Source organism: Crinia signifera, chromosome 2, assembly GCF_055691185.1.
Source record: "Crinia signifera chromosome 2, ASM5569118v1, whole genome shotgun sequence".
Classification (NCBI taxonomy): Eukaryota; Metazoa; Chordata; class Amphibia; order Anura; family Myobatrachidae; genus Crinia; species Crinia signifera.
The window spans coordinates 333,147,463-333,174,617 of NC_139218.1; the positions used below are offsets into that span (position 1 = coordinate 333,147,463).

The window sequence follows — 27,155 nt, forward strand, 5'->3', positions numbered from 1 at the left end:
CTAAACTTTATTATGACATCATTATTTCAAGCTCCTTTATTTTTTTTGGACACTAGGGGGCAGCAGAGTCTAAATTTTACACATCACACATTAAAACGCTGTTTTTGGCTGTTCACGTTTGAACAGCCAATCACAGCGATCGCCGAACGGGGGGGGGGGGGGGGGGTATCGCTGCCCCCCCTGGGCAATGAGGGAGGATGTCTGCTGTCAGGGACAGCAGACATCGTTCCTCTGTCACCGCGTCTCTAGACGCAGTGGCACTTTAAAGTCATGACGTACATGTACGCCATGTGTCGGGAAGTACATCCTGGCCATGACGTACATGTACGTCAAATGTCGGGAAGGGGTTAAAGTTAAAAAAATATTTTTTTTTTTACAATTACCGTAGAGTACAGAGTAGTTTAAGGGTAGGATTCACTTAAAAGAAACAGATTCTTGGGCACAACCTATTGTGAGTGAGTAGGTTGTGTTTTAATATTCAAGTAAAAAAAAACATAAATTTTTTTGTAAAAAAAACAACACAAGTTTATTAGATAGAAAAGAGTCATTACAAACACATTTTTACACTTATTGATTCAGCTTGGAGGCAGTACTAGATTACAAGGTTAAATGTTCTATATTGAAAGACGGTAACATGGAAGATAAACAATGTCATTTAATGGGGTGAAAACTTTCAGAGTACAGTATACACTCGCTTAGTACATTGAACACTTTAATATTCATTAATAGGTTCTGATTTACGTGGAAAAATTTTTTGTGGCTTTATCCGTGGTATACATACATCCAGTTTTCAATAAGTCAGAGGCATGCATTTTCTGATCAATCACATTTCTCTGACTCCAAAACATATTATACTAAATAAATAAAAGGATGTAAGGCATCTTGTGCGCTACTGTGTAACAGTCAGCATCTGGTGCTGATCACATGAAGTACTCCTGCTTTTCTTCTGAGTTCTCACTCTGCATTTGTAACGCCTGCTTCGCCTCCCCTTCGTCTTCAGTCTCATGGGTACGGTAGCTGCCTTTGTGTTTGTACAAGTAAACGGCAACCAGTGCCAACACAATCAGCAGGGTTATGAAAACAGCAGCTATCACACCTATAGGGGTAAGGAAGAAATAAAGTGTGTACAGGTTAGGAAAGTTTATAGTATTAAGCAAATAGTGGCTCAGAATACAGCAGGTAAAATAAGTATTGAACACAGGGCCACAACTAGGGGTGTGCCAGTGGTGCCTTACCCGCCACACATTTGCACTGTGGGCGCACCATCTGGCAGCACTACTAACAGCTGCCTGCCTATGCCCACCACACAGCAGCTCAGGGGTCAGCACCAATCAGAGCCTGTGGCAGTCAGCAGCATAGGAGCTAAACGCACACACACACAGCGGTAAGCGATCTGCTTCCCTCTCCTCTCCACAGGGCCGCAGTGGTGAGCACTACTGGGAGCATTAAGAGTATAAGCAGGAGTACTGGGGAGCATTACGGTGTGCAACAATGTAATGGGCATTAGGGTGGCGCAGTGTGTATAGGTGGCACTACTGTGTGGTGTACTGTGTATTAATTGTATGGTACTATTCTGCATATGCTTTTTCTTTTTATAAAAGTTTAGTACATTACAGTGTCCAGTGTCAATTATTCAGCGGAATTCACATATTAGTAAAATTTCCCAGCAGCGCACAGTGTTAAAATTCTTTTTGTCCTGTGTAATTCATATTGTGAGGTCCCAGCAGCCTCACTTAACACCTGAAGATCAATCAAATTAGAAAATTATGTATAGTAAAAATCGAAATCTATAAAGCGCCAGGACCCGTATGTTAGAGGAGGAGCCTGAAAACCCTCTACTACATACAATCCCCTTTCTTTTTACCATATTGGATTCAAGTCAGGTGATTGGCTGGGCCATTTTAGCAGCTTTATTTTATTTCCTCTCTGAAACCAATTGAGTATCTTTCTCTTGCTGAAGTGTCTACCCTCATTTTATCTTCAGCATCCTTATGAGGGCAGCAGAATTTTTAATGCAAGAATGTCTTGGTACGATTTTACATTGATAAATGATATGAAGTAAGCCAGTATTGTATGCTGAAACAGCGCCACACCAGGATGTTCCCACCTCCAAGCTTTCCTGTGGTCATGGTGTTTTTGGAGTTATGTGCAGTACCATTTCTCCTAGAAACATGCTGCGTAATATGGCATCCAAAGAGTTCAGTTTTGGGGTGTGATGTTCTAACATCCACAGCCCTGTTTTGCCCCCTTCGCCGTCCCCCGCATACTTAATGATTGCATATGCTCTAACACAGGCATTCCAAACCACGGTCCTCAAGGCACACCAACAGTGCAGGTTTTGTAGATATCCAGGCTTGAGCACAGGTGACTTAATTAGTATCTGAGGGATTCTGATTAAACCATCAGTGCTGAAGCCTGGATATCACAAAAACCTGACTGTTGGTGTGCCTTGAGGACCGTGGTTGGGAATGCCTGCTCTAACATATGCGATCATTAACGCAAGGGACAGCTCTTGCGATAAGAGCTGTCCCTTGCGATGCGGCGCCGGACTTCCGGGTCTGAGACCCGGGAGTCCATCTGCACATGTGCAGAGCACGGCGCGGGCCTCAGGGCATGCTGGGAGGGATCCGTGACTGGTCCCTCACACAGCCCATAGGCTTCTGCAGTGAATTGCCAGCTTTTGCTGGCAATTCCCTCTGCAGCGCTGCCACTGCGGAGGGGGGACAGAGCATACAGAAATGCGGTAAAAACCCAGATAACGGGGATAATTTTGGTTTAGAGAATCTCCCCCTTGGTCTCATCTGACCACACTATAATCTCCCAATATTTCAAAGGCTTTTCCAAAGTTGTGCAGCAAACTTTGAACAAGCTTCAACATGCTTTTTCTCCAACAATGGAGTCTTGAGTGGCGAGTGTGCATACAAGCCATGTCAGTGGAATGCATTATTTATGGTTTTCTCTAAAATATTTCTCGCCACAAGTAGTCCTTGCCTCTTTAACAATTGCTCTGATAATGCTTTTCACACCTGTCAGAAATCTTGCAAGGAGCACCTGGTCGTGGCAGTTTACTGTGGAAAAGTTTTTTCCCCCCACTTCAGTCTTATGGCCACAACAGTGCTCACTGGAACGTTCAAAAGTGTAACCAATGCCATCAGTATGTTTAGTAACAATAAAGAAGCAAATAAACCAGCTAACTGTATATTTGCAATGCCAAGGAGCAGGATTGCTTTATAATTACTGGTATATTTCAGCCGATATCTTGGCTTTCCATGCTTTTTCGCACCTCTTTCTTCATGTGTTCAATACAAAACGTAATTTATGGACAGCTATGATTTGATTTCTTTGCCTGTGTGGATTCCATGGGCTGTTGCTGACATTGTTACAATAGCCTCACTACAAATATATTACAGAGGAAAATGTTGAGGTGTTAAATACTTATTTTACCTGCTGTATACGCATATATAACCCATCACACAATTAATAAAGACATAGGGGTATTCAATCAGTTTAGATTTTTCCCAACAGTTGGGAAAATCTGCTCTTTTAGGTCAAATGTACATTCAAAATATTCAAGTGCTGATTTTTAAACGGTCGGAAAAACACGTGGATTGGCAAATTACTCACCAATCCACATTAGTTGAAAATGCATCAGTTTGACTATTTTCTTCCAACGTAGATTCATCTATGGCCACATTGAATAGGTGTGAATTGAATAACCTCAGAGATATATAGATATTTTCATCAATATGCTACAGACTCCAAGAATCAGTCATCAATAATTACATATTAACAGGCACCCTGCAATTGGTTACCTGCAATTACAGCTGTATCCAACTCTTCCATGTCAGAAGAGGAGCTTGTTGTGGGCTTCAGATCTGGTGGCGCTAAGTATATAAGAAATTAGACAGTTTATTTTTTTTTAATACATTGAAATAGTCCCCTGCACCAACATGGATCAACGTACACTACAGTCTTCCAAAACTCATTATATGGTCCTCCTGAACCAGATCTGCAGCGGGATGTAATATATTCCAATTTCACTGGAAGTGCAGGATGCCGGCTGAACTTGGATTTTTTTTATTTTTTATTAAAGTGTCAATCATTTACAAAAAATGGAGTGAAACAAAGTATGCAGCGCTAAATAATTAAAATAAATATACTAAAGACTGTTGGATTGACTACAGAATTTTATATCATTAAAAATCAAAATAGCCATTTAATAATCCACATGGCTAAACATACTATTACAATAAAAATAAGTTAAAATAAAGCTCATACAAGCAATAATGACAGGGTGTTAGGTTTTGTAGCTCTGTCCTTACTGTCTGTTCCTATAAACACCTGGAAATATTTGGACCAACTCTGTTTTCAGAGTGAATATAATTACCTTCCACCTAGCTGGATTTATCGGGTAATGGATCCTGTTGGAATGAGGAATTTCCGTTTGTGGTCCAGAGTCAGTTGTATATCCAATATCAATGTGGCAAGCGCCACTGGTGTTGGCAGGTATAAAATAGATTTTCTGGTCCGTCCAGATTGAAGGAGTCAGAGTTGAGCTGGAACTGTTAGGTCACTTCTGTTAGAGATTATATTCACTCTGAAAACAGAGTTGGTCCAAATTTGTCCAGGTGTTTAAAGGAACGGACAGTAAGGACAGAGCTACAAAACACTGCCATTATTGCTTGTATGAGCTTTATTTTAACTTATTTTTTATTGTAATCGTATATTCAGCCATGTGGCTTATTAAATAGCTATTTGATTTTAAAATGATATAAAATTCTGTATAGTTAATCCAACAGTCTTTAGTATATTTATTTTAATCATTTAGCGCTGCATACTTTGTTTCTCGCCATTTTCAGTAAATGTTCCTCAGGTCTGACACACCTGTCAAGTTGCAGCTGCTAATGAGCAAAGCAGTTCAGCTCACTGCGCCCCTCAGGGTCCCCTTCAATATAGAAGTAGAAGGGATACCCCAAATCTCCAACTGTCAATCATTTACAAGCATGGTTTCTCCTTGTAAAGGTATGCCGCTTTAGAAAAAACAATCAAACCCCAAACATGCGAGTTCGGCCGGCATCCTGCATCTCATCCCGCCAACTCTGATTGTATTATTTCCCGCCGCCAGTCTTCTCACTTCCATGAGGAACGTCTGCACATGACACTATGGCATGAACTAGATTCTAATGCCTGTATTTCTATAGATGTCCACCATCATGTAGCAGGCAATAGCCAGGCCTAACAAACTAATGGCATCACGACATATTACATTCAAATAACCATTTTATTCCCCTATACTGCAGCTTGTCCCTGTACCCACTGCCAAGCTCTACCATAATTTCTCCATGTACAGCATTCCGGGACCTGCTTACCAGACATGAAGGTACACTTGCTTGGAATTGATGTGGTATGATGGCCCGACAGTCGGGAACTAGACTGTCAGTATACAGACATCGGAATCCCAACCACCGGTACTCCAACAGGGGAGCGAGTGCAAAGAAGCCCCTTGCGGGCTTGGTGGCTTGCCACAGGTTCTATTCTCCCTCGATGGGAGCAAAGCAGAATAGGGAGAATAGCTGGTCAGTCGGGATCCTGAATGTTGGGCATTTCAACAGTCGGGATTCCGACGCTGACGTCAGTTGGTAACGGGGTGGAGCCGCATCAGGGGGCAGTGCATGGAGCCGATTAGTCTCCAAGCATCGCCACCTCCATAGTGTGAATGGGACCCGGGGATGCTCGACCAGGGTTACCAATTCACGATGCAAAGCAATCCGGGTTCAAACCGGAATAACCCTTCTTTTAACCCAGGTTGGAATGCTGGGTTGCTGGACTTGGGTTATAGGTTTTGGTGTTTTCACACCACACCTCAACCCTGACTGATAAGTCATCAACCCAGCAATAACCCAGGTCGAACAAGCAGTGTGAAAGGGGTATAAGTGTAATAAGCCTGCAAACTGTAGGTATTGGAGAAATCGCAGGGAGTCTAGCCGATGTTTTAAAGTAGCAACAAGATTGTTTTTGCTTTTTAAATGAATGCTACTTTGGGCAGACTCACCAGGAATCTGCTAATGCCCACAGTTCCGTCTTATCACATTTACCCCAAAGTGCCAAAACGGTTAAAAAATGCTTTCGCTAACATCATTACCGAGCAGGCATACTGTGCTTAAAATTGCGCTGCGATATAGATATAAAAATCCAAGGAATGGCACTCAGGAGGCAAACATCTGATTTTTAAAGGATGTGTATTAATACACATCCTTTAAAAATCAGATGTTTGCCTCCCGAGTGCCATTCCTTGGATTTTTTGTATGCGGTTTCTTTTTAGGCACTGGGACCAGTTGTTTATTCATATGGAGCGCCGGCAGTTTTGGATATTATATATAGATCTACACATACATATGGTGGAGCGGCACTCCCAATAAAAACACTTCAAGTAGTCTGTGCAAACGACAACGTTTCAGTTATATTTGAACAGTTTTCAAATACACAAAACACATACCATTATACCAAAAAAAACAGTGTGTGAGCATAACTGGGGTCATAACTATGACGTCATACCCCAGCGGCTGCCGCAGGGTAACCAAGGTTACCAAGATACAATGTTACTAATGCGCTCTGTATCAATGAAGTTTACTACCGGCTTGCAATAACATATCAAGGACAGCTTGTCGCTCCATCGCACTGAAGCCCCCGCAGCATAACTTCTCTTCTGCTAATGGTCTATCCAGCAGAATGCTTAAGGCAGAGATTTGAGCCTTGATGGTGGCTGTTGCTAGACGTAATAGGAATCCGTCAAACTTGGAATTGTAATGGAAATCTTGGAATATTCACCTGAGAACTGACCCCACTCGATGAATTTTATCCATGTCCTGTAATACGCTAATGAGGAGACATCTTTCCTGGCCTTCATCATCATATCAGTGACCTGTGATGAGAGTTTATGCTTCTTTAGTATTTGCCGCTCAATCTCCACGCCCTTAGACATAATGTCTCTGGTTCTGAGTGTAGCACTGGACCTTGATTCGGTAGATCCGGTCTGTTGGGCAATTCCCATGGTGTCTGTACAGATAGTCTTAGGACATTTGAAAACCAACCCCTCAGTGGCTAATATGGTAGGATTGCCACCAGGTCTACTCTGTCCTCTCGTACCTTCTTTATCACCTTGTTTATCAAGGGAAAATGTGGGAATATGTACCCTAGTTTGAACTGCCAGTTGATTGTAAAGGCATCCAACGTCGCTGCTTGGGCATGATAGTATTTTAAGCAGAATGTCCTCACCTTTCTGTTGGAATAAGTAGCCATCAGGTCTACCTCCGGAACTCCGAACCTCTGTATTATCTCTCTGAAAACTTCTTCGTTCAGTTCCCATTCTCCTGGATCCAGCAGCTTGCGACTCAGGAAATCTGCAACTATATTTCTTCTGCCCGGTATATATATATATATTGCGGAGATTGAGAGAAGATATTTCTCTGCCCATGCCATAATATTCTCTGACATAATCATCAGCTTTCTGCTCCTGGTGCCTCCTTGATGATTTATATGTGAGCTCCTGGTGCCTCCTTGATGATTTATATGTGAGACCACCGTCACATTGTCCGACATAATTCTGACATGATTCCCCTCTGTGTAATTCTTCAATTGTCTTATTGCTTCCCAAACCGCTTAAAGTTCTTACATTTGAGGAATTAATTGTTTCTTCCAGGGACCATACTCATTGTACTGATGCATTAGTCATGTGTGCACCCCAACCAGTAAGACTGGCATCTGTGGTTAATACCACATAAAACTCGGACTCTCCAGACTGGACTTCTTCTCTTTCAGAGCTCTTGTCCACCACAATATGGATCTTCTTACCGGGTCTTTTAGTACGATTAGATCAGGGGTCTTCAACCTTTAAGACAGCGTGGGCCACCTAAAAAAATCCAGTGAAGCCCGAGGGCCACTAAAATAGTCTACGGAATTTTGGACAGCCCCATAGAATCACAGCTCCCCTATAACGTCAGCACAGTCCTTCATAGATAGTTGGCAGAGCCGCCCATACTCAGCACATAACCCCACACACACACTAATAGTTATCAGCAGCCAATTTGGGTTCCAGTGCAAACAGTAAAATATGTGCCCCCTCCCATATATAATTTGATATTGAATAAATTGCACGCGCCATAGGCGCGCTCCCAAAAACGGGTGTGACCTAATTATAAGGGGCGTGGTCTTATTATAACGAGTGTGAACTAGCAGGAAAACAATTACCCGACACCTCTTTTGCAACCTGCATGACCAGACATTGGTTACCGCAGGAATGGTCGTTGTCCTCACACGCTTAAGTTGACTGAAGGCTGCACAATGACATATAAACATGAAGGCCCACACAGTGACCTAGTACGCCTCACAGATCAAACCCAAACAATGAAAGGCTACTTAAATCAATATACACTGTTACACTGTTTATCCGTAATGCCCATTACACATTGTGCATCACACCATAGTGTCCATTAGACCATAGTGTCCATTAGGCATTATGCCACACACCGTAATACCTGTTGTACATTATGTCATACACCATAATGCCCATTACACATTATGCCGCACCGTGATGCCCATTACACATTAATCCACACAAAATTATGCCCATTGCACATTATGCCCCACACTGATGCCCATTATGCCACAGACCATAATGCCAGCATTACTCCTGCTTATACATATGATGCTCCAGCAGTGCCCCTCACCTAATGCCCCAGCAGTGCCCCTCACACACAATGCCCCCAGTAATGCCCCACACACAATGCCCCCAGTAATGCCTGCAGCTTTGCCAGGTCCCCTGCTCCCGACAGATGTACCTCCTCATCCTGCAGCTTTGACGGGTCACCTGCTTCCACCATCCATGCCTCCTCCTGCAGTTTCGCCGGGTCCCCTCCGCCACCTGTGCCTCCTCCTCCTGCAGTTCCAGTGCCGGGTCCCCTGCTCCCGCCAGCTGCGTCTCCTCCTCCCGCAGCTTCGCCGGGTCCCAACTCCCCAGCTCGTGACCAGACGTGCCTCCTCCTCCCTCAGCCGTGCTGGATCCACTCCTCTGCCCTGCCTGCAGCCAATGGAAATCGGGTAGGCGGCACCCAAGGGGACTCCATTACACTGCCTCCCTCGGCAGCATTTTCTTTTACTTAAAAAAAAAAATATCCTGTGCATGGCGGGCAGGGGGCCACTGAGATCATGTTGAAGACCCCTGTATTAGATGATGGTCCCTGCATCCCCTTCCGATCAGAGGTAATAGGTACCATTGTAGTTTCCTCATATTTGCCTGGGCCCATGGTATGACCCTTATGCAGGACGTCATCATGCCCAACAATTGTACTGCCATAATCAGTGTCACCTTTCTTGAATATAGAACTGTCTCTATCAATCCTTGAATTTTCAAACATCTCTCTGGTGAAAGAGCAATGTTGAATTTTACAGTGTCTATTAGGACGCCCAGGAACTGAATATTTTGGCTTGGTAATAGGCGACTCTCGTTTCGTTTATGACCCAGCCATGCGTCTGTAGAGTTGACAATGTCAGATCTATACTTTGTAGAACTTCTTCCTCCGAATCTCCAGCGATTAACAGATCATCCAGATATGGCCATATCAGGACTCCTAGTTTTCTTAATTCTGCAATAAGGGTGACCAGCACCTTTGTGAATACCCTCGAAGATGTTCTTAGCCCAAAGGGTAGGCATGTGAACTGGAAGTGCCTGTTTGACACCGAGAACCTGAGGAATCTTCTGTGATAGGTGTTTACTGGAATGTGATAAGCGTCCTTCAGGTCTATTGAAGCTAAGAACGCCCCTTTCTTTATTCCAGCCACTATAGATGTCAAACTTTCCATCTTGAACTTTATCTTCTTTATGTTCTTGTTCAGGTTTCTCAGATCCAGAATCGTCCTGTATTCAACATTGGTTTTCTTCACTAGTAATAAGTTTGAGTAAAACCCCCTTCTGTGATGTCGTCTGGGAATCTCTTCTATAGCGTTTATTTCTAGAAGTTGTTCTATCTTCAGTGACAACTCCCTTCTTTCTTCCATCACTCTTGGTGTTCTGGACCTTAAAAACCGATCTTGCCTCGGATATCTTGCAAATTCTATTGAATAACCCTTCTGTATTATATTCAAGACCCATCTGTCCCCAATCGTCTTCCTCCAGACCTCTGGGAAATTCAATAGTCTTTGCTCCTAACTTGATTCCTTGATAGTCATAGTCTTCCACTTCTGTCAGACTGAAATCTTCCACGAAATGGTTGCCGAAAGGACTGATGGGATAGGTTTGGATTCCCTCTTCTATAATATGGTCTTCCGGGCCTGTAACTTCTCGCCTCTTTAAAAGATGGTTTAGGTGTCCCTGGATATGGAAAACAAATACTTCTGTCCTGTGGGAGATGAACCGATTTACCTCCTGACAGTTTCTGGATCATGGCGTCAAGTTTGGACCCGAATAAATAATTTCCTTCAAAAAGGTAACGCTGTTAATTTATTTTTAGAATTTGCGTCGGCACTCCATGGCTTCAGCCACAACGCCCTTCTTGCTGTCACCCCCTGCTGCCATGGATTTTGATGCATAAGTTTACACATAGAAAAAGACTTATGTTGGGGGCACTAATTAGAAAGGAAGGGATGTAATGGAATTATTATATTATTAAAAAACTTAACGTTTATTGTATACACTTAGAAAAAGGTCCTGTAGTACCCTCTCAGTTTGTATATCCGAGCCGGGTATGGGACTAAAGAGGGGAATATAATGATATTCCACTATTACATAAATTGACATACAGACTTACAAACATAAAGCACACACACACAGAGTGTTGAGAAATACCCAGTGATTAAATTAATTAAAGGTAATAACTGTCTCAAGTGGAGAGCTGTTTAATTTAATTTCTATACAGTCTCAACAAAGGTATAATGTTCAAAGAGTAGAATTTAGACAGAAAAATAGGAAAATAGAGAGCTGTTAGCTTGTTATCTCCACCTATCCTCCTACTTTCACTATCATGTTTCAGAGGATAGTGGTTCGGAGATTTCAAGGTAGTGAAGCTGGTTTGCTCTGAAGTGATAGATTCACTATTTCCTTCTGCTGCTTGCTTACATCTGTATGGCAGTACTGGTGTTTAAATAACATTTACAGTACCGTCGTTCGTCTGTCAGCCAAGTGAGAGAGGAAAGAAAGGGAGAAGGGAAAAAATAAGAGTATTTTTGTGCAACCAGTTTAAATACAGGCTATGTAGTGGTAAATTGTGAAATTGTTAGCTTGGATACACAATAGCTACCGTATTTTGTATTCAACAAATTGGTACAATGTATCCGTTGGTTTGCACAGTAGAGAAGAGTACAAAAAGAGATTAACAAGATATTGATTCCCACTCAAATTCTACTGTCATCCCATCTTTTAATAAAGCGGATGGGTGATGAGAGATCTGGTGGGATATCTGTTAATTTGTAGAAATAGGTTAAGAAAGAAAAACTTTCTGCTCCTTCGCGTTTAACATGTGGCTATACTCCTGATATCCTGTACATTGCAGGAATAATGCCACCGGTCCCGCTAGTGAGAGGAGTTTTATAGAAAATTTATAGCAAAGTGCTTATTTAGACATAGATATTTGTGAACTTGGAATTGTTCCCTATAGGGTTGTCGCCTATATTGTGCAGTCTACAGTATTAACAAGGGTCAGAATGTCTGCCCGTATAAGCAATAGCAAATATTCTCAATTATACCCCCAGCCTTCCTTAGGCAAAACAGCAGGAAAGAGACAGAATTACTTTTGCAGCAAGAGCACATAGAACGGCAGATCAAGGTTCAACTTCAGCGGTGATAATATGTTTAGAAGTACCTCCTACAGAATGTATACATCTATCTCTAGCATAGACACCGCTCCAATTAACGGTAACATTCAGTGGGGATATGTTACTTATCTGGTGACGTATTCACCCCCCACTCGTATGTGCCAGGTACAGTCCTCAGTATCGCCGTTCTGGAGAGAGGTGCCACCCGCCGCGCTTGCCTTGTGGATGCGCTCGTCAGCGTTCAGTGTCTGTTCCCCGCTAGCGTAAGACAGGCTCCGGTTGTAGGAGCGGACCTGTCACTGAGTATCACTCTGTGCGGTGATTTGGAAACGTGGGAAGACACTACGGGCGAAACGAGTCTTCCCACGTTTCCAAATCACCGCACAGAGTGATACTCAGTTGACAGGTCCGCTCCTACAACCGGAGCCTGTCTTACGCTAGCGGGGAACAGACACTGAACGCTGACGAGCGCATCCACAAGGCAAGCGCGGCGGGTGGCACCTCTCTCCAGAACGGCGATACTGAGGACTGTACCTGGCACATACGAGTGGGGGGTGAATACGTCACCAGATAAGTAACATATCCCCACTGAATGTTACCGTTAATTGGAGCGGTGTCTATGCTAGAGATAGATGTATACATTCTGTAGGAGGTACTTCTAAACATATTATCACCGCTGAAGTTGAACCTTGATCTGCCGTTTGTTCTATGTGCTCTTGCTGCAAAAGTAATTCTGTCTCTTTCCTGCTGTTTTGCCTAAGGAAGGCTGGGGGTATAATTGAGAATATTTGCTATTGCTTATACGGGCAGACATTCTGACCCTTGTTAATACTGTAGACTGCACAATATAGGCGACAACCCTATAGGGAACAATTCCAAGTTCACAAATATCTATGTCTAAATAAGCACTTTGCTATAAATTTTCTATAAAACTCCTCTCACTAGCGGGACCGGTGGCATTATTCCTGCAATGTACAGGATATCAGGAGTATAGCCACATGTTAAACGCGAAGGAGCAGAAAGTTTTTCTTTCTTAACCTATTTCTACAAATTAACAGATATCCCACCAGATCTCTCATCACCCATCCGCTTTATTAAAAGATGGGATGACAGTAGAATTTGAGTGGGAATCAATATCTTGTTAATCTCTTTTTGTACTCTTCTCTACTGTGCAAACCAACGGATACATTGTACCAATTTGTTGAATACAAAATACGGTAGCTATTGTGTATCCAAGCTAACAATTTCACAATTTACCACTACATAGCCTGTATTTAAACTGGTTGCACAAAAATACTCTTATTTTTTCCCTTCTCCCTTTCTTTCCTCTCTCACTTGGCTGACAGACGAACGACGGTACTGTAAATGTTATTTAAACACCAGTACTGCCATACAGATGTAAGCAAGCAGCAGAAGGAAATAGTGAATCTATCACTTCAGAGCAAACAAGCTTCACTACCTTGAAATCTCCGAACCACTATCCTCTGAAACATGATAGTGAAAGTAGGAGGATAGGTGGAGATAACAAGCTAACAGCTCTCTATTTTCCTATTTTTCTGTCTAAATTCTAGTCTTTGAACATTATACCTTTGTTGAGACTGTATAGAAATTAAATTAAACAGCTCTCCACTTGAGACAGTTATTACCTTTAATTAATTTAATCACTGGGTATTTCTCAACACTCTGTGTGTGTGCTTTATGTTTGTAAGTCTGTATGTTAATTTATGTAATAGTGGAATATCATTATATTCCCCTCTTTAGTCCCATACCCGGCTCGGATATACAAACTGAGAGGGTACTACAGGACCTTTTTCTAAGTGTATACAATAAACGTTAAGTTTTAATATAATAATTCCATTACATCCCTTCCTTTCTAATTAGTGCCCCCAACATAAATCTTCTTTTTCTATGTGTAAATTTATGTTGTTTCTGACTTTGGGGAGCACCTCCTACCCCATCCTATTTTGATAGCTTTTCCTAAGCTTACGATTTTGGGGTATAGGAGCCTATACTGTCTTATTTATAATTCCCACGTACATTGTACCAATAAGCAGCTATCCAGTGCGAAATCTACCCCCCTATACTAATGGATTTTGATGCAAAAGACACAGAGTCAAGAGATGCTTCACATAAATAGTCAATGGATTTCTGCATAATTTCTAAACTGCGATATATATATATATAATATATATATATATATATATATATATATATATATATATATATATATATATATACATACACACATACACACACACACACACACACACACACACACACATACATATATATATATATATGACTTCGATATTTTGTCTTCTACATCAGTATGTAGATTGGCTGCCCAGAGTCTAAGGGCACGGGATACGGACGCAATAGCCACTGATGATTTGAGCGCTCCTGAAGAAGCAGTATGCACCTTCCGTAAAGAGGTTTCTACCTTCTTGTCCATAGAATCCTTGAAAGCAGCTGCGTCTTCTACTGGTATTGTTGACCTCAACGTGAGTTCTGCTACCGCTGCATCCACCTTTGGAATCTTACACCATCCAATAAACTCTCCATCCTTGTACGGATACATTTTCTCCACTCTGTTACTAAGGGAGAACTTCTTGTCCACATTTGTCCATTCTTTAGCAATCATATCTCTTACTACTTTGTTGACTGGAAAAGTCCTTCCCTTTCTGGATCGGTCTTCGAATAACGGATCCTTTTCAGCTGAAGTACCTGGGGCTTCCTGGTAGTTCATTGCCTTATATATGTTCTTTAATACATTTTCCACAATATCGAGATTGAAGGTCCTGTCATCCTCAATCTCACCCGATTCATCCGTGGAATCCTTTACTGGATCATCCATTCCTGATGAACCATCATCTTGACTAAACCCAGCTTGTGATCTGGATCTCTTTGCTGTTTGTGACTGTACAAATTCGTCTTTAGATACGAAATTCTGCTTCATCCATAACATAAGTTCCTTTAATATCTCAGTATGGTCTGACTTCTTCTTTATAACGTCCCTTGTGGGATCCTTTTGTTTTGCTTCACAATCTTCGCATAATGATTTGTTTTGACTAGCAGAAAACACTTTGTCACATGACATGCAATTTGACTCAATATATTTCTTCTTAGAAACTCTTTTCTTCGGTACAGGGGTACCTTCTGTAGGCACACTATAAGAAATAATAATGTGTACTAAATAACTTGAAATAAAATAATCTAAATGCCCAAAACCAAAGGGCTTACCTCACAGGGGCATTATCCAGCTTAGGGGAAGAAGGCACGTCCATAACAGCAGCAGCTAACTCCAGCACAGCATGTAACGTTTAGCGTTTGAGCTCAGTTTAAATAGGGCACCATAACCCTTCATGCGCCGTCCGTGTAATAGCCAGGATGGCTGAGCGGAACGAATCTCGTTTCCCCTGTTTCCGGGGAAAAACCTTGTGCGCACACCAAGGTAGCTCTGGGCGGAAGTAAGACGCCGCCGCGTACTTCCACCCTTACCGGGCTTTACACTGCAGCGTGCAGTCACGGCCTACAGCACGGACTGCTGCATGTCTCTCGCCTAGGCAGGCTTACTTATGCCTTAAGACACAGCCACCACTGCTCCACAGGCTGGCTCCTTCTCTCCACACCGGACATAATGGTTCCAGACCGTAAGTACATACCAATACAGCAGACATAAGTGGGCACATGTACAGGGATATAGATAAATCTAATCCCCCTCACATATTCTTCTCCCCTGGAAGCCACTCCATAGATAAGAGGTAACCCTGTTTTAAAATAAACAAATACTCCTACACTGTCCTCTCTAAACGGAGACAGGAAAAAAAAAAAAAAAAAAAAGACACTGAGGTGGAGGAGGCTGTTATACCCAAGGTGGGCGGTCCTAGAGAAAAACCTCCTGTCTAATCTATGGGGGAAGGGAAACATCCCAGTGTTATGGCTGCCATGGGGATCGTAGAAGAAAAAATATTGAGATGTGAAACCCAGCGGATATTCCGTCTGGGTACCCCGATACCTCAGGGTTTGAACGAGAGTATCTCTTATACATGTTTTACTTGAATTTAATTCCCACAATATATTCTAGCCTCTGTATATCGTAAGAGTTGTTATTTACTGTGTTGAAATATGTATAGCTAAAAAGTTACTTCTATAGTATTATGGAGTAGCGTTTGGAAGCATCAATGTTGCTGTTTGTGCAGATTTGACATTGTATCCCGGCAGTCGTACTTTATGTAACGGCGGCCTGGATCCCGGCAACTAGGTTATGCTGCGGGGGCTTCAGTGCGATGGAGCGACAAGAATGTCATTGATATATGTTATTGCAAGCTGGTAGTAAACTTCATTGATACAGAGCGCATTGGTAACATTGTATCTTAGTAATCTTGGTTACCCTGCGGCGGCCGCTGAGTGTCGCAGGGGTATGACGTCATAGTTATCTGACACTGCACGCCGGGTGGGAGGTCCCCGCCATGGCATTGATCGCTCACACTCTTTTTTTGGTACAAAGGTATGTGTTTTTCAAATGTTTTGTGTACTTGAAAACAGTTAAAATATGACTGAAACGTTGTCGTTTGCACAAACTGCTTGAAGTGTCTATATTGGGAGTGCCGCTCCACTGCCAAGGTTTGTATTCTATTAACAGAGAAGGCACCCAGCAACTTGTATCCTGCAGAACGAGAGTGCCACGCCAGAGTGTCTGGTTTTAAAAGTACAGTAAGATATGCCGATTAAGCTCATCCACATGACTTGTGCAGGTACAAAAGGTGTAATTTAAGGTAGTTTAAGGTCTCGCAGCAGTGAAATGCTTACCAGAGTCAGTAGAATGGTTCATAATGTAGGTGGAATACTCGCACTCAAGTTAATCCACAAATGACCGTTTATCAAAGTTTAGCTGAAAGGAAAAGGAGCACAGAATTAATATTTTGAGAAATATAGATATAGATAGACACACACACACACACCTCCATGTCGGTTTGTATCTACCCAGTTTTTTTAATCACCGTTTCCAATTGTAAAGTGCAATGGAATATGCTGCGCTATACAAGGAAAAAAATGGTGGCCCAAGATCAATTTATATTATTTATGGTCAATGTACCAGGCAAAACCAGTGCTTGTGGCTGCCAATCATAATATATGTGGACAAACAGATAACCGTGACATATATACACAATGTACTTGATTTAATATTTTTTTTTTGAATTTCTCGATAAGCATATGGCCTAGGGGTGCCTTGAAAATATTTTGATGCTCTAGGGTGCCGTGATTCAAAAAAGTTTGGGAACCGCTGATGTACTCCACCACCTGATGGTTTTTACCAATGTTTAAGGCAAATTTAGACAAAATATGTACAACTGATAATGATACAATTGGTATTTTTATTAAAAAATCTTCATTAAAATTCCATGATTTGCATCCATTCATTCCTTTTGAGATTATGTAACAACTCCACAGAATTAATGAAAAGGTACTTGTTTCCTAGCACGGCACCCATCGCATACCGTACTTAGTGGTGTGTGATGCGATATTCCCGTTAAATTAACAGGAGTGCTTGTACAATGAAATATAACATTGCATGCCAGCAAATGGTATGCGATGCGATTTTTAATTATACAAGCACCCTGATGGGTGCTTACAATGTTAAATGCACCCCCATTGTCAACGCCAACCCGAATCATGGCAAGTGGCAGCGGTAAGCGTCCTCCGACCTTTTAATACCCCCACTATCCACATCGGTGTGGAGTTGATTGAAGATAGTGTGGCGAGCGTAGCGAGCCACCGAGCCCGAAGCGTGGCAAGCCCCGCGAGGGGACGCAGAATACATGTAAAGTAATCCGTGTCCGCTCACCACACTTCGGGCTCGCCACACTATCTAAAATCAACTCCACGCCGATGTGGATAGTGGGGGTATGCTAAAGGTCGGAGGACGCGTACCACCGCCCCTCGCGGGATCGCTCGCCACGCTTCGGGTTGGCGTTGATAGTGGGGGTGGCGTTGACAATGGGGGTGCATTTAACATTGTAAACACCCATCAGGGTGCTTCTACAGTTAAAAATAGAATCGCATGCAGCTATATTGCATGCAATGCAATTGTATAAGATGCACTACGATCAAAATCGGAGGCGCCGTGCTAGGAAACCAGTACCAATGAAAATATATAGATATTCTACACAGCAAGTCTGTAACAAATGTGAGCATTGTGCATTTGTTTTATTTAAGGAAGTATGCTCAAATGTTAACCAGTATTACATGGAACTCAAGGCAGTGCTTCCCAAAGCACCCCGACAATCCAGGTTTTAGGAATATCCATGCTCGTGCACAGATTGTATAATCAAAGTGACTGAGGTACTAATTAAGTCACCTGTGTCTAAACATGGATATCCTTAAAACATGGCCTTTGGGGGTTCTATGAGAAAAGTGTTTGGGTACCACTGCGTAAAGGGCTCAGTTCAATTACACTTGACTGTCACTCATGGAAGTGCGGCTAAACTTACTATTAGAACAATCTCATGGATTTTTATTTACAGCTTCAATAGGGCTGTGTTCAAAGATCTACTAGACTAGGGTGAGATTACACTGCAAGAGGGGGTTTCAGATGCCATTGCTTCTAGGCCATTGTAATTACAAATTGTCCCCCACTCTTGTAATTGAATTGACCCCTAAAAGAAGATTTTTATACCACATTAGTGTAGCACAAGAGTAACATTATGATCTCAGGGCACAAATAATCATACAGTAGATCAGCAATTGTACATTGACATTTTTCCTTCCCCAATTTGACTAACTAAATAAATATTTGGAATATATTCCTTGCAATGCAACATGTGATTTGATAGTTTCCCTTGTAGGTAATTGTTGGCCCCTCTTAAAACAGGTCCAAGTGACACTGGGGAGTGCTGCAAAGTGCCGGACACACCGCAATAAAACTCTATGACTGAACATATTGTGCTATATGAATTCCTTTTATGTTCAAGAGAGGGCTCTCACCTTAGAACTTTATGGTATTAAATACCTTTACTATATTTTAAAAAAGGACCCTTATGTTAAGGCCCATACAGACTATAAGCCAGTTTCCAAACTGGCTGGTTGGAATGAAAATCTGGATTTTTTTTGGAGAAAATGACACTTGACCATTTGCTTTTAAACATGGAAAACAAAAAAATGGTCATTCCGACAAATTGGTAAAATCAATTTATGCAGATGAGGTTCCCAGAAATGTCGAGATTTTCATTCCAACCAGCCAGATTGGAAAGAATCTTATAGTGTGTATGGGCCTTAAAAAAAATTGTTTCCCCAAAATAAGTTATAATAGCCAACATATCAGAAACACTGCCAATTAGTTTTTAGTCATTGCCACACAAATACAGACCAGAAAATCTCTAGTCAGCCATCCCTTTATAATGGCCCAAATCCTCACATACACCTGTATGCAGTAGAGGTGATTAGAGCTCAGGCATGTCTGACACTGCCACACGTGTGGTGGGCAGGCACAAGGAAATATATATATGAATGGAACCACAAGCAGCTGCTTGAGCTGGTGAATGCATAATCCTGTTCTGTAACAATGGACGTATTACAGCTTCATGAAGCTCAGCACAAAAGGTATTACCTGGGCCTATTTAAAGTCTTTATTCAAGATTGTGTGGTCCACTTGGAAAATGGTAGTTCATACAATATAAAATGTGTTCCTGTATGGTGCGGTGCACACTGGGGGAGGGAAGTTTCTGGCAATTTGCTGCCAAACATCACTGCAATGTTCGGCTACTCGCATTTTATCGGACTAGGGTAGCGGAACTCAACGTACCTAGTTTTCCTGCACATCTCTGGGATGTGATGACAAACTAATATTGTCGCTGGATGGTATACAGCATTTTTTTTTTTTGACAAAATTTTGAGCCGTCAGGTGGTAATTCATACCCTACCATCCACTACGGCGTGGAGGAAGAATATAAGTGCCATGCGAGGGGACGCTTAGTGTCCGTGTCAACATAGACACCAAAAAATCATGAAAAACTCATGTCGACCTTTGGGCCCTGTCAACTACTAGTTGGCAACCATATGATTGTAGACCTAGAACCAGGGGTAGCCAACTCCAGTCCTTGAGAGCTACCAATATTTTCCATGTCACATCACAGATTCACAAGTGAAATAATTAGCTCCACCTGTGTTTTTTTTTTTTTTAAATGTGTCAGTCAGTAATGAGTGCACCTGTGTATCTGAGGTGAGCTGGAAAACGTGAACCGTTGGTAGCTCTCGAGGACTGGAGTTGGCTACCCCTGACCTAGACACTGTAGATCTTATATACCATAACCCGCTGGACACCATGAGCTTGATTCAATGGTGAACGCAACACAGAGGCCAAATGTTTGGTCATTCTGTGCATGTGTCAGTCGCACTGTGCCACTATGGTCTCGCAATATCAGTCGGTGCGGGTTAGGAAAGAGGGGCGGATTAAATGTTTTATCCTGCGCTGGGCATCTCTAGAGCTAACAAATGATTGCTCCGATCAGACAATCTTTAGAATTTTATGCTGTTGACAATTACGGATTTAGCTGCGCCAAGCAGCTAAACCAGTCTAAAAGTTCCTCTTTGGGCACCCAAATTACAAACTTTAAACCATTTTCTCTTAAACAGCACATGGAAGAATTGAAATCAGCACCAAAGTGTTTGACAGGAAGTCAACATTTGGGGGAAGTAATGAGGGAGGCTACTAAAACGCAGGTGTGTTTTGAGGGCTTGCTGGTAGCAGCAACTCCATAAAATCGTATGTAATGGTTCTGTCCCTAGTATCTAAAAGGTGCCCATACATGTTACAATTATTGTATACAATATCGCATTTCTTCGCATCTTTGTTTTGCGATGAGATCTAGTTCAAAAAGTATGTGCAGCACATACTTTTTGTACAAGATCTCACCTTTGCACAGTTGCAACAAACATTCTGAACAACCATACTTCTAGTGCTGGGTGTCTCAATACAAATCCCAGTGGCTGTAACATTAGCATTATTTACAGAGATCGGCTTTGGTATAAAGAAGCAGTGGGGACCTGCACTGAGATCACCTCTGAGTTACGCCCAATATATGATATTTCAGGAGGATCAATACAACCATCACCTCAAGCAATCAGAATAATACAATCAGACAAGCAGCTGTGTATATTGCAGCAAATCCCCCCCATATACTTATAATTCCCATTAACTGTAAATAGGGTGGCCAATCCCGGGATCCTGGGATTTCAATCAATTTCAAGATTAGACTGCGCATGGCTGCCCATGACCCCGGTGCGGGCCGGCCGTGACTAAGTCATAGGCAGCAGGCCCCACTGCTGTACCACCGCCGGAACCCTCTCGGAAGCACTTCAGCAGCTCCGCCGCAGCACCCACTGACTGCCTCCACCTGCTCCCCCCCAAGTAAGTTAATGTGGGGGACAGGACATTTTCTTTTAGGGATGCCAATCATTTTTTCAATCCAGATTCCCAGGATTGAAAGAAAACATCCCTAACTGGAAATACTTGAATTGTTGCCGCTTTACTCTATGGAATACAGTATTTCTCTTGTGCAGTCATGTTTATAAAACATGAATGATCTCTACAAATTACAAACTACAAAGTTTGATGCACATAAATGGTTTTCTGGCCTACTGGGAGTACAATCTTGTTACACTTAAAAATACCCTACATCCTAGGTTCAGGTGACTAATTATTTCTAGCAAGCGGTTACTGCCCTGTTTTATAGTGTTCATAATGTCATTCAGAATGTGTTCTTTTTCAAGATAAACACACCTATATTAACCTTAAAAAACGTGATTTCCATAGTTTTTGCCCAACAAGCAGACACAAAAGCACATGAAAATGAGGGATGACCTTAATAAGCAAGAAGCCCAATCTGACAGTTTCCAAGAACTACATATTTTAAGATAGATAGATAGATATAAAAATAGTTGGAATAAAATAAAACAAATACATTGATCAAAAAAGGGGGTAAGAAAACATCCATCTATATTGGGAAAATTACTGGAGGGCATTATAAGAGATAGCATTCAGGTTTCTTGGGAGAAAATAGTGGGAATCAGCATGGATTAGTGAGAGATAGGTCATGTCAAACGAATACCCCTTTCAGACATACTGCCCAGGATTTCACTCCTGGATTCGATCTGAGGATTTTAGTGACCCGGGTCGATTGCAGGTGCTTAGGATCTGGGAGTGAAATATATTGCTCAGTTTCTCCTTTTCATCAGCGACCAGAGATGGTCGCTGATGAAAGGAAACCTCTGCCGGCGGTGCCGCAGAGGTAATCAGCTGGTCGCAGGAGCAAGCTCCTGCGACCAGCGATTAGAACGGGGCTGAAAACGGGAGCGCGCACCTGGCGATTTATCACCGGGGCACACTCCCATCACTGGCAATATGGTCGACTGCGACCATATTTCCAGCGATTTCAGCCCCTATCGCCCCCGTGTGTACACAACTTTAGACCTGGGCAATGCAGTGGATATGGTTTTCTTAGATTTTACTAAGGCCTTTTTTAATACAGTGCCTCACATGCGGTTGATCTATAAAAAATGGGAGTTGCGTCTCGGAGCCAACATCTGCACTTGGATCAAAAATTTACTGGAGAATAGGGAACAAAGGGGCTGATGTATTATAGCGGCACATAGTGCGCCGCTATAATACTTTCTGCTTCGCCTCATTAACGAGGCGAAGCAGGAAGGGACATCAACAAGATGTACCAACATCTCTTCTGCCAAAGCGAGGGAGCGCAAATTCCCCATCCTGGTTTACACTGATGCTCCGTGCTTTCCCCCGGCCGGCTGGACCGAGCATGCACGGGATCTCACTATCAACGCGAGATCTCCAGCGCAGCCCAGAGCCTGCAGCAGGGACAGCGCTGTTCCTGCTGTTGAGAAAGGGCTTCGCCAGCCTGCTGCTGGTGAAGCAGATAGTGACAGCGGGCAGAACGGTCAGTGCTGACATATATTCACCCTGCATATCGGCCTACTATCATTTGGATAGCAGTGCCGATATGGACATGGGCACATAGCTTCATACATGGGGGAGAAGCGGTATCAGTGCACATAACATGCGCCAATACCCCTTCTGCCCCTTCATACATCTGCTCCAATGTGTTGTGGTAAATAAATATAAAAATAACATTTTCAAAATGGCCTAAAGTGGTGTGCCACAAGGTTCAGTGCTGGAGACACTCCCTGTGACCTGGGGGGGGGGGGGGGTATTGGTCATAGGGTCAACAAGAGGAAGGTCGACATGCATCAAGGTCAACAGGGTCATTAGGTTGACTGGGGCAAGTTCGACAGTCAAAATGGGTTTTTCACTATTTTTTTTATCCTGAATGTCGACACGGACACTAAAAAAAATAAAGTGCACTGCTGCGCTCGCCATGTTTCGAGTGGCACACTATTTTACTCTCCCAACATGCCCTAGTGGATGGTAGGGCATCCATACCACCTGACGCCTGCGCCCCCTCCCCGCAAAAAAAGAAAAAAAGTGAAAAATCCCATGTTGACCTAGTCACCATATTCTCCCCTAGGGTAGGGATAGCCAACTCCAGTCCTCGAGAGCTACCAGCAGTTAACGTTTTCCATGTCTCCTCACAGAATCACAAGTGAAGTAATTAGTTCCACCTGTGGATCATTTAGAATGTGTCAGTCAGTAATGAGTGCACCTGTGCCCCAGCTAGGAGATCTAGAAAACATGAACTGTTGGTAGCTCTCGAGGACTGGAGTTGGCTATCACTGCCCTAGGGCAGTGGTAGCCAACCCTAGCCCTCGAGAGCTACCAACAGTTCACATTTTCCAGACAACCTAGCTGCTGCACTCATTAATCACTGGCACATTTTAAAAGATACACAGATGGAGCTAATTAGCTCACTTGTGATTCTGTAAAGGAGACCTGCAAAACCTGCACTGTTGGTAGCTCTCGAGGACTAGGGTTGGCTACCCCAGCCCTAGGGGATGGTATAAACATATACTAAACTGTGTAAAGTAATTAAATAAGACTAAGATGTAGCCTCTCTACAGAATAACAAACTGGAAGGTTGGTCAGAAAAATGGAAGATGTGTTATAATATCGATAAACATGAGGTTATTCTATTTGTGGTCACCAACTAACGTTAAGGCCCCTCATACACTACTGCGAATACTGAGGGGAGGAGTAGCAGCAGCTGAAATCCCCTCCCCATTTGAACAGCTCGGGAGGATCACATCCAGCTGGATCACCGCTGTCAAAATCTTACGTGCAGCACCTCTGATCTCCAACTGATCGGTGACAAACCACATTGTGAAAAATCGGCACACTATCTGAAATACAGGCCAGAATGGGCTTTAAGTGTCACAATAGAGAACGACACCCTAAGCAGGAAAGAGGATAACAGAATGACTGGAGAAGAAAAAAGTAAACAGAAAGTGAACAATCCATAGAATTCACTTTAGTGCATTACATTTTGAAAGGTTTGAGTAGAAACATCTATCTAAAATACAACATTTTTCATAACATATTGGGGGGAATTAAATTATTTCCTGTGGCCATTGCTGGGCATCTATGTTAATGATATCTATCAAACACCCATTATTGGCAGCAGTAAAAAGGTGTTAAGGATATTCATAGGCTTGAGGACAGATGACCGATTTAGTATCTCAGCCAGTCCTTGAGCCAGGTGAACCTTACAGCTACAGTAATGCACAGCTCCAGCCACTTAAGCTAGCCATACATTAGAACGACCTGATTGTATGCAGGTCGTAAGAGCGGTCGAACGAGCGATTGTATGTGCTTTAAAAAGCACTTACGACCACTAGCAAAGCCGATGTATGATATGATATCTGCGGATCGACCTAGGGGACCGCACATCGTATCAATATTCCCCCACAATTCATCACATGACCACTTAAAATTATATGTTCAGGCCTGATATAGGTCAGGTGTATGTGGGCTACACCCCCACAGTGCTAACAATCTCCCCCCTAGGTTAGGCAGAACCAAGGCGTACTATCCATCACTTCAATGCATAACCACACACAGGCTGATGGCATGATCAGGAGTGCTGGATTATACGGGACAGGACAGCTTTGATCCACCAGGATATCATTAACATAGATGCCTATAGATTGTAAGCTTGCGAGCAGGGCCTCCTACATTTTTGTCTGTAAATACAGTTTTGTTGTATCACTGTCTCCTTTGTAGAGCGCAACGGAATATGCTGCACTATATAAGAAACGGTTAATAAATAAAAAATACCAGTTACTGTCAAACGGTTAAGGTGCCCATACACGTTGTGATAACAGCATGCAATGCGATGCATTATCGGGCGGATCGCATCGAATGCGATTTCGGTGTGATGCGCGGGCAGCTTGCATCGCGTCGCAACTTGTATGGGTACCTGGTACTTATGAGTTATCCGGGCGTCCGATTTTTAAATCGGGTCGGATCGGGACATCGCATCGCATGCGACCATCGGATGCGATGCGATGACCCGATTTTTCCATAGGAATCAATGTTAAAATGGACTGAGTCCATTTTAACATGGAATTCAATGGGAAAAAGGGTCATTTTCATACCCCTACTATCCAAGTGGGCATGGAGTTGGATATAAACCTGTGGCGAGCGTAGCGAGCCACCGAGCCCGAAGCGTGGCGAGCGTAGCGAGCCCCGCGAGGGGACACAGAATACCGTTCGCTCGCCACGCTTCGGGCTCGGTGGCTCGCTACGCTCGCCACAGGTTTATATCCAACTCCATGCCCACTTGGATAGTAGGGGTATGAAAAGGACCCCTTTTTCCATAGGAATCATTTTAACATTGATTCCTATGGAAAAATCGGGTCATCGCATCCGATGGTCGCATGCGATGCGATATCGCATCGCATCTGATTGTATGCCTTAACTTAAGGCATACAATCAAAAAATCGGCAGCCCGGATAACTCACAAGTACCGGGTACCTTTATAAATAAAATCAAAATAAAACACGTTATAACAAAATTCACAAGGCTGAAGTTGGTTTCTTGAAGCTCAACCAAGAAGCCAACATCCGCCTCATACATAATCTATGTAAGCAAATACAGATTCCAAACACAGGCAGATGTATTAAGCCTGGAGTAGTGATAAAGTGGAAGGTGTGTTAGCACACCACCCAATCAGCTAATCACAGTCAGATAGGATGGGTTTGAAAAATGACAGGTGGTGACTGGCTGCTGCATTGCCACCATCACTTCACAAGACTTAATACATGTGCCCCATTATCATGGGGGATCAGTACTGTACCACCAAATAATGTAAAGCACTCTCTGGTGGGGTATTCATAGACACAAGATCTCAACATTATATATACCCAAAACATGGGCTGTATATGGGCAGGTCATCACCGGCGGGACATCAGTCCTGTACCAGCAGCAAGTATTACAATTTACTACAGCCATGGAGCAGATGGAGCAGCAGGTCCCATTTCATTGTGTGCGGTTACTTGTAGTGCCACAACGGTGGAAGCCACGGTCCTTGGGGAGGGTAGAGGGCTGTAGGGACCGGGAATAGCGCCGTCTTCCCCGGCTGTCACTTACATAGAAAGCGCACTATTTGCATACAGCGCCAGCAGATGGCTGCACAGTGACCCAGCCCCAGGACTCGGGTTACATGATGTCACAGTCACTCCGCCTGGCTCTCGCTGCTTTGTTCCAAACCAAGTCGAAACTTCTCTGCGTCCTGCCACCTACACACTGATAATAACAGCGAGCCCCGGGCTCCTGAGCCGCTGCTTGAGCTTGACTTTCCCGCCAGTACTCACCTAGTAATAATGTCCCCCCTATCTCCAGAGTGCTGCAGCCTCCTCACCCAGCTCATATACATAGCACACACACACAACATGTCAGGTGCAGCGGGGAGGAGGCGGTGGCGGACATCAGCCACACCCATCTCTGTGTAAGCAGCATGATTACCTCCGTCCTCCTCACACCCATGCTAACTTGTTACTGCAGTGAGTGCTGCTGCTCACCGTGACCTCACACTGGCTGGGTTACATCATCCTGCTGCTGCTGCTGCTGTACTTACAGTATTGTACAGCAACGTTTATTCACGCTTAGCATAATACCTTCCTAGCTCACCTAGGGGCCAGATTCTATAAGCTTCAAAAGTGATAAAATGGAGAGTGATAAAAAGCCAGCCAATCAGCTCCTGTCTGACATTTTTCAAACACAGTCTGACATGGCAGGTAGGAGCTGATTGGCTGTCTGTTTATCACTCTCCATTTTATCACTTTTTAAGCTTAGAGAATCTGGCCCTAACACGGTATATTTATTCCATATATGGAAATAATTCAGCTACCAAGTACTGACAACAAAGTTGCCACATATGCCA

General features: G+C 43.1%; 1 protein-coding gene across 4 annotated transcripts; it reads right to left on the reverse strand.

Moving 5' to 3' along the window:
- Nucleotides 1–531: 531 nt before the first annotated feature.
- On the reverse strand, nt 532–26,737 carry SMAGP (small cell adhesion glycoprotein). Of its 4 annotated transcripts, none has more exons than XM_083171241.1 (4): nt 26,363–26,561; nt 16,615–16,696; nt 3,813–3,884; nt 532–1,096 (listed from the first exon to the last, which is right to left on the reverse strand). In XM_083171241.1, exons 2-4 carry the CDS (start codon nt 16,634–16,636, stop codon nt 921–923), a joined length of 270 nt encoding a protein of 89 aa, XP_083027367.1. In that variant the 5' UTR covers nt 16,637–16,696; nt 26,363–26,561; the 3' UTR covers nt 532–920. The 4 variants fall into 4 exon arrangements, with proteins under 4 accessions (XP_083027367.1, XP_083027368.1, XP_083027369.1 ...); XM_083171242.1 differs by lacking the exon at nt 26,363–26,561 and adding an exon at nt 26,269–26,326; XM_083171243.1 differs by lacking the exon at nt 26,363–26,561 and adding an exon at nt 26,137–26,158.
- Between the last annotated feature and the right edge of the window lie 418 nt (nt 26,738–27,155).

Coding starts and splice junctions, on each gene's coding strand:
- SMAGP (XM_083171241.1), bottom strand. CDS start 16,636: ATGAACCATTCTACTGACTCTG. Junction 3,885..16,614: donor GAACCATTCTACTGACTCTG/GTAAGCATTTCA, acceptor TTATATACTTAG/CGCCACCAGATCTGAAGCCC. Junction 1,097..3,812: donor GGATACAGCTGTAATTGCAG/GTAACCAATTGC, acceptor TTACCCCTATAG/GTGTGATAGCTGCTGTTTTC.